Source organism: Labeo rohita, unplaced genomic scaffold (assembly GCF_022985175.1).
Source record: "Labeo rohita strain BAU-BD-2019 unplaced genomic scaffold, IGBB_LRoh.1.0 scaffold_277, whole genome shotgun sequence".
Lineage (NCBI taxonomy): Eukaryota > Metazoa > Chordata > Actinopteri > Cypriniformes > Cyprinidae > Labeo > Labeo rohita.
In genome coordinates, this window is record NW_026129067.1 from 56,952 (window position 1) to 66,042 (window position 9,091).

The following is a 9,091-nucleotide window of genomic DNA, read 5'->3' on the forward strand; positions in this document are numbered from 1 at the left end:
GACAGTCAAACTTCTGAAGGTGTACAACATGTACTACAGTTTACTGTATATATAGAATAGCGAAATTTCCATCATCTACTGGTACTGTACTATAATTATACTGTATGTGTAAATACCCATGTAAAAGATTTGTCAATTTCTCTTCTCTCTCCGTTGTTGGATGCAGAGATTCTGATTGGTGTGCCATCAGTTTTGCTACTTAATGTTTAACTCACTTATTGTTAAACTTTTTGAGAAATGTGTCTTTGTTTTTAGCACTGAATGAATGGTTTGGGAATATAAGCCAACTAACATCAGTTACTGTGTTAACAATCGAGAAAACTGCACGACCAGATGCTTACCTAACTCTGCTATTAGTTTCCGTGATCGGCATCTTCTTATTGATTTCATGCTATTATTGTTTCGTCGTATACGGCAAAAAGGCGAATATCCATGATTAACGTGGAGGGAGCGGTCAGAGAATCGGATCGCGAAACAATTACGCGATCTCAGACATATCCGCATGGGATTAGATTTCTCAGAGGACTTCTGAGTTATGCGTGCATGTGCAACTATCGAGCACATTTTATTGAAAGACGTGTCGGCGGTGTTTTAAGCCATTATTCTGTCATCACTGCGGCTGAAAAGTAGCACATGAAACACTGCTCACATTTATTCTGTAATTTATTCTGGGGTGGCAGGTGGGGTGGCACAGCTTTTTCTTAGGGTGGCAGTTGCCACCCCGTGCCACCCTGGCAGATCCAACCCTTTGGCCTAGCTTTTGCACAAGTTATTTATAGGCACTGAAGATCCACCCACTAAAGCGTTGTAAAGTAAAATCATCAGTTTTTTTCTTTCTTGTTTTGTTTCTCCTTGCAGGCTGTTTTCAGTCAAACTGAGAGGCGTTTCACTGCATGATTGCCTTGTTAAGTTAAAAGTGGTACAGTGGATATTTTTCTTCTAGACACTTGAAAATATAAACATGGGTACTTGGACCACTCTTTGGATGCTGTTATGTTCTTGCTTATTTGTTTCAAGTAAGTTTTTTGACATTTTGCCTGCATTTTCAATTAAATTTTAAGAGAGTTTAACTATTTGATATAATATTCTGGTCATCATAATATAGAAGATTCAGAACCATATTAAACTTGTTTTTATTATTATTTTGTTTGCAGCTCACTCCTTCGTCTTGAAACAATCACCGGGACTCACATACATTTCAGTTGGCGATTCTGTAGAATTAAGATGTACATTTGAGCAGACCGTTAGGTACTGCTATACAGATGCTGCATGGCAAAAGTTGAATCTACGAACTGGAAAACTCACATCAGTGGATACTATCCATGAGAATACAATTAAAAAACATGATGATAAAACTTGCGTTTTGACTCTAAATAAATTAACCAAGAAAGATTCAGGCATGTACTACTGCTTTAGCCATTACAACCAAATGTCTGTGATCGGCAATGGAACCAGGGTGATTGTAACAGGTAAATCTGGAGTGAAATCTCATCTGCACTTTTTCTAAGGTAACAGTTACTAAAATAAATAAAATTTTGTCATTATTTCCTCTGCTGTAGATCACTCTGAACCAGAACTCTCCATCTTATACTCACAACATGAACCGGATTCACCATCGGTATCGCTGCAGTGTCTTGTGACTGGACTTGTCCCGTCCCAGGTGCGCGTGTTCTGGATGATTGGACAGAATGAGTATTCTGGATGGACCGAGTCCGCCTGGACAGACGACACTGATTCAGCCACAGAATTCACACGGGCTCATCTCTCTGTTCCTGTAGAGGAGTGGATTGAAGATGATGAAATTCACTGCTTTGCTGAATATGGTGGCATGAATATCTCCAAAACTCTGCGATATGGTGCGTAAATGATGAACGTCTCAGAGAAACATATGAGGAAAAAGACAGGTCCTTTAATCGTCGTTTCAATTTCTTTTTACACTGTTAAAAACTATAAATATATAAAAACTATAATATATAAACACCTTACAGACATCAAAGTATTGAAACTTATAAAAACTCAGTAGTAATGTTTGTGTCAACTTAAAAGAATGCAAAAAAATACATTTAAACTGTTATAGCTTATAATTATTAAAACACTACCCCAATGTTAAAGCATTACACTTTTGGTTATTAATGAACTTACACCTATATATCTAGTTATAATTCCTCTGCTCATTGCTGTATTTCAGGACCCGAACCTAAAATCTACACGTGGCTTGTGTACGCCGGCTGTGTTGCAGCGGTCCTTACCATACTTTTAACCGTCATTTTGTATATTGGATTAAACCGAGGTAAGCATTTATCGCTTATGATTTTGTATAGGCCTAGCCTACATGGTCACAAATACTAAAAAGCAATTATATTTATAGAGAGAGAGAGAGAGACTAAATAGTTTAAACTTACACAGATTAAGCATTGAACAGTTCACAACTGCCTTTTAAAATGACTTTTGTTTTGCTGGCTGTGCCTTTGTCAGGTTTGTTTGACTGAATAGTTGAGGTTGTCCGGCAAACAATCCACATAACCTTTTATGTTCACAGTGTTGATTAACATGACAGTAAAGAGGAATTTTTTTTTGGAATATAATAATAATAATAATAATAATAATTATTATTATTATGTATTTAAAAAGTCAGTAGCCTTTTAAGAGATCGTTCAGAATATTTGTGTGCTGATTTACATATTCTAAAGGAAATATATAGGCTATAAATGTGTACAATTCATAAACATATGCAGAACCCAAAATTATTTTAATATACATTTTAAAACTATAATAACATCAATCAATAATAACAATAAGAAGATTGCATTTTTATAATATATAAATATAAACATATATTCTCTGTACATATTCTCTGATACAATTCATGTTGATGACCAAAAAATCCAATCAGTCAGTATATTAAAGTATACTTTATAACCTTCAAAACTGTATTATTAATTTAAAAACAAACTAACTGAACGAAACTGTAAATTGTATTTGTTTTTTTTTTAATTGTTATGTTTTTTTATTTTTTATTTTAGGCTCAAAAAAAGGATGCCCATGCAAAATTTCATGCAGTGAAATGACCTTTCTAAGCTTAAACTGTACAGCCTAATGTGATATGTTGCATTTAATGCATACAATATATGCAATAATAGCTATACTACATAAATTGTCAGGAACAAAAAAAAAAAAAAAAAAAAAAAAAGCTGAATGTGCTTATTTATTTGAACTTTAACAGGTAAACAGAACACGCTGAGAGAAGAGAGTTCACCTGTTATGGTAAGAGGCAGAAATGAAGATGGTGAATATTGAAGTGAATCACTAAACTCTTTTCCTACATTTGTCTTATGACAAATAGTTTCAGTTTTCAAAACTACACACAACTTTTGGGGGGGGCTATTTCCTATTTAATACTGTACAGCTGCTTTGTCACAATTCTGTATTGTTAAAGGCGGTATATATAAATATAAATAAAGGTGACTTTTGTAACTTTAAAAAAAAAAAAAAACGTTATACCTAATCATGCAATAACGGAATAGGTATTATAGTTTAAAAAGTTGGGAATGTGTCACTGGGAAAGAACCACAATACTAAATAGGCATTAAGCATTGACATTGTCAAGCTTTTGATGTACAACAAAATAAACTAATTGCCTGCTCAATAACAGCAGTTACTATTTTTGGGGATGTGGCCCACAAATACCCCTATGATGCCAACCTTAACCTTAGAAGTGTTCCCTAACTCAAATTAAACAAGAAAAGATTTTGTCAACAATTGAGAACTGGCATTGGCAAACCTAAACATTGTGAAGCACTAAACCTTTTTTTTAATCTTTCTCTTTAGGTCGAGCCAGATAGTTTATACCTAGAGGACGACATAACAAGAGAGACATTTTTTCCAGATCAATCTGGACAGTTTCAGACCACCTTGATGCGAGACCGAGGATCATTTGCTGTGTCAGGGACAAGCAAAGAACAAGTTTTGACTCCAGTTGCAGGCTCTTCAACTCCATTATCCTGTCGCCCAAAAGGGAGCACTGCCTTTGCACACCCATCTAATACATTCCAAAACCCTCTCCGAAGGGCCAAATCAGCAAGAAAACAGATATATGTAGCAGACATTCAAGACAGTGGGAAAATATGTCCATACAGTATGCATTAGTACACAAACCTTTTAGCTCACAAATTGTACTTTAAATTCTGTAGCTAATGTTAAACTGAATCATTGGTTCCCAACCATGGTCCTGGAGTAACTGCACATTTTTAAAATGTCTCCCTAATTAAATGATTAATGACACAATAATAATCAGATAATGAAATGATGATAAAAGCAGTAAAAGCCTAGCAGGACCTAAGATAAGCATGTCCGAAAAGAGAGACATCAAAAATGTACAGTGCTGGGGGTACTCCAGAACCATGGTTGAGAACTGCTTAACTGGATTATTAACTTTTTTTCTGTCACAGCTACAGTGCATGTCACAATATCTGAAGGCCAAGGTGTGCAGGCGGTGGGACAAACAGTGCAAGAATATTTAAATTCCACTGACAGCTACAGTATCTGTGATGCCAAAGGGCTGGCGATTGCGGATACATCGGAGACCAGAGGTATTTTACTGCAGTTGTCCTGCATGTTTATCTCCTACTCTACCAGACATGTTTATTAATCACTTTATGAGTCCTCCCTTTTAGGATGATGGTGGTTGTCACCTTAGTTGTACCTGAGAAGTTTTTTAACTGATTTATTGTGTTAGGCTATTTTAAGTGGGTTTGGCAGGGCTCTGTGTAGTGCACTGTAACATCTTAACTGAAATAGCCCCCCAAAAAAGTTGTGTGTAGTTTTGAAAACTGAAACTAAGTTTTAAAAATGTAAGCAAAAACTGTAAAATGTTGCATGGGTTTAATTTAGTTATGTTGTTGCATTTTAGATTTGGAATTTTGGAAAACTTCAAGCTGCAAGGTATATGCAATCAGAAATGCAGACCTGGCAAAGCTGAAGACGGGAAGGCTTGAAAGTGCTTCCAACAAGAAAAGGCGAGTTTATTTTCAGGAATCAAGTTGACTGCATCATCACAGCTTGTCAGCTCACAGTAAAACATTCTGCTACACGACAGCCAGTGCTCTACACAGAGATCTGATCTCATCATCATCATCCAGTCTGTCTGAAATGACATGAAGAAACAGAACAAACTGAGACAGACTAAATCTATGGCAACATCTCCAAGATGCTTCAAGAAACCTACCTGCAAAGCTACAGTACTGTTAAAAGTTTTAGGCACTGTAAAAATGCTGTAAAATGAGAATGCTGTCAAATATAATGTCATAAATACATTTCTTTGTTAATTACCTTCTATTAACTAAATTAATTCAACATTTAGTGTGAGCATCCTTTGCATTTAAAGTGTTTTGCCCTAGGTGCACTTGCACATAGCTTTTCAGCCTTGCAGGTAGGTCTCTTGTAGCATCTTGGAGACGTTGCCACAGTTCTTCTGGATTTAGTCTGTCTCAGTTTGTTCTGTTTCTTCCTATCATACCAGAAAGACTGGATGATGATTAGATCAGATCTCTGTGTGGAGCAAACAAAAATCTCACTGGATTATTACAATTAATGGCAAAATGAATGTTTGGAAATGTAAACTGATATTTCCTACTGACACACTACAGCAAAAGATACAAATAACTGACTTAAAACCATTTTTAGCTGTTGAAAATACTACTGTTGTAATCATTTTGGTCACCACTGTAAACTTGCATTGACATCAGTATTCTGGTGACACCAATCAGAGAGGCTCCGGAATCTCAAAAGATTTTGGATGTGTTGAAGTTAATGGACAATAACTTGTTTTTCCATGGGTGCTCGAGCAGTCCTGCTGTGCCTATCCTTTCTGGTACAGTATTTTGTCTGTTGGTACATCTGTGCTCCATCTTCAGCATTTCTGACCTTTGTAATATAAAATGATTGCACTGCAGTTTGTCCAGAACCAAAATTGTCTAAGATTTCAAAAAAAAAATATTTTATGAGCTTCAGATAATTTGAAAAATATGCATACAGTAGCGATGCACTGATCATCTAGTCATAAAATGGTTCCAGTGCACCTCAACACTAAATTTTTTAAGCTGTCTGATGCTTGGGATCTGTTGTGTGGATGCTCTAATATAGTCTTCAGTCATTTCTCCTTACTCTTGTCATGTTGTCAGTGAAATCTGACTGCAGCTGCACCGTGACTTATGCTGTAAGGACCAGAGTAGACTCTTTTAGTTTAGAACAGTAGCATTCATTGTCCAGCTGAACTAAATATTTTTATCTCTATTAAAAAGCAGGAAGTCAGTAGGGGTGGTGTTTCAGTGAGCAAGTTGTGTATCTATTGTATAGCCGAACACCGAGTAATGCATGAATCGCTTGGTTTATTCCCCAATTGTAAGTTGCTTTATATAAAAGCGTCTGTTAAATTAATAAATGTAAATGTAGTACCGCTAACACCAACTATCGCGGCAAGACTAGTGTGCACCTAATGTCCCAGGAGACTGGTAATTTAAATTATACAAATTAACAGTAAAAACCTTCTCATCCGTTTTGCTCTGTTGCCATTTTCGCAAGGCTAAAAGCTTATACTGCTGAACCAGTTGAAGGATGATGTGCAGAATTAAATGAATTATCTGATGATCTAAAATTATCTAAAAATTATTTTTTTAGCCTCTGTCATATATACAGTCACGCAACCACATACTCTATAGCAAAGACTGTATTTAACTGTTACCTGTAAGTTTGTAACAGTAATGCATTGCTGTGCAGAAGAGCCAGGGTAAAAGCCTTTTCTCAGATTAACAGTTGCCGCCTTCCACCTTAATCTTATACCCTGAGCAAAACAGTATTATGCATGATGATATTGTGCATCGGTGATCTGAATATAATAATCAGCCAACACTACAAAAACAATGAAAGAAAACAAAGAACATAAACTTAAAGATCTGTTAAATTGCTTGCAGTGGCTTAATGCAATAACATTAAGCATCTGTAAATGGTGGTATAATTTTAAGTAACATTTAACACTTGTACTTAAAAATAATTATGATTATTGTACTATTTAACAATGTTACAGATATACTGCAGTGAAATGAAATGTTGATAATGTCTTTGAAGTAATGGCTATGTCTCTTTTACTTTTTCAGGATGGACAATGAAGAAAATGAAGTTCTAGATGGCCTGCTTGATGTTGAGCTTGAGATAAAAAACTCTGCATCAAGGCTGGCTGAAAACATGGATGAAAAATTTGGCGAGCTAACCATTGCAGTTAACCACATTAAGGCTAATGTCCTAAAAGTAGTGCAACAGATTGATGTGTTAGCTGAAGTCAAAGAGAAAGTTGCTGATGTGTCAAAGTCACTATCCATTACTTCCACTCTGCGAGATGCGCTGACATGTCGAATGTGCACAAACATTCCCAATTCTGTGCTTGTTATCACTGCATGCTGTGGGCAGGTGGCAGGGTGTGGCCCTTGTATCCAGACCTATCTAAATGATAACGACAGCTGCCTTTTATGCAAAACTAATATGTTTGCAGGCAAGCTGGTGTTTTTAAGAGGCCTTAGTGAGGTACTGGCAAAATTGACAAATGAAGTCTCTTAAATTTGGTCTGGCTGACAGTGTTTGGCTCAAAAGTAAGACATATTGTTTTACTTCGACATGTTTACATGTATTTTAGCACTTCATTGTATTTTGTTACGAGGGCATAGTGTTCAGATGTTAATATGACATCTGGTCAGGTAACTTGTTTTTTGTATCATTACATTTTTTTAAATAACTGTTTCACAGCCATATCTGTTTCTGAATTGGCCATTTAAAAAGAAAGACCCTCCCTTTTTTTTCTGCATACATTGTTATATGAGCCACAGCACATTTTGGTTATCCTAGCAGAATGGCATTTAACTGTTCAAAACCATTCAAACCCATTCAAAACATGCAGATATTTGAAATATAGCTAGAATTTCTGGTTTGAATATTCTGTGATTGTGATGTTCATGGTACATACATGTTCAAATAAACCAGTTCAACTTGCACATGGACTTCTCATTAATACCAGTTACATGTGACACTAACCCCATGCCCAGTTCACTATAATCATAATGTATAGCTGACAAATATAGTACTATATTATGAGTGACACCTGTTAGTTATTGCAAATAATGTATGTCCTTGTACGGAGACCATTCCATGCTGCAGTTCAGGAGTGACAAAATACTGATAGGACATATAAAAGCTGCCATGTATATATTTTTTGAAAATGACAAAGAATGTGCTGAGTTTAATCAAATGTGTGTTGGTCCCAGTTTGGGAGGTTACTCAATTCAAAAGTATCAAAAGTTTTTTTTGTTCATTCTGCAAAAAAAATGCACTGTCAGTATTTTACTATTATTTTTGGGTTAATAATTATAATAATTAATCATTTTATTACTTATGGTTAAATGCTAAATATTTAATTTACAGCAATGCATCTCATAATCTGTCTGTTTGTAACAATACTGTCTTGTGAGAACCAAAAAAATCACAATTTTTAATCTCTCAAAAAGTAATAATGTCAGACAAATAAATTGGAGTAAGAATTGTTTGCCTTTAATATAGATATAGAAACAGAAATTGAAATACTCTCCCCTGTTGAAAAAACAGCATATGCTGGTTAGGTAGGTTTTGATGCTGGTTTATGCTGGTTCTTAGCTGCTCATGTGCTGGTCCAGGACCATCTTAAACCAGCTAAGGACCAGCATAAACCAGCATCCAGCATCAAAACCTACCTAACCAGCATATGCTGTTTTTTTCAACAGGGTCCAATGGTAATTAAAGGCAGCTGCTCTGTTTGATCCAAACAAAAACACCATTATCACTACATCTACATCTCCAGTCTGTGTGTAATGTTCACATATGTCTCCAAACCTTCCCAGAATAGGCCACTGTGACCTAAAAGACAATCGTAAAACATTTCATCATAGCTACAGGTCGACAACAGCAATGTTTCCCTCTGCACCTTAAGGTCAGGGTGGCCATCGAGGTGGTCTCGTCCAAAGGGCGCAGGATAAGTGAAAGATCCTCCATTCCTAATGTACTCTGCTGCAAG

The 9,091-nt window shown here is 35.9% G+C and overlaps 1 protein-coding gene across 1 annotated transcript; it reads left to right on the forward strand.

Moving 5' to 3' along the window:
* Positions 1–868: 868 nt before the first annotated feature.
* LOC127160020 (uncharacterized) lies at positions 869–8,247 on the forward strand. Its single transcript, XM_051102703.1, has 9 exons — positions 869–1,016; positions 1,155–1,469; positions 1,560–1,856; positions 2,189–2,290; positions 3,224–3,264; positions 3,829–4,135; positions 4,449–4,589; positions 4,910–5,015; positions 7,152–8,247. The coding sequence occupies exons 1-9, from the start codon at positions 962–964 to the stop codon at positions 7,606–7,608; spliced, it is 1,821 nt and encodes a 606-aa protein (XP_050958660.1). The 5' UTR covers positions 869–961; the 3' UTR covers positions 7,609–8,247.
* Positions 8,248–9,091: the final 844 nt, after the last annotated feature.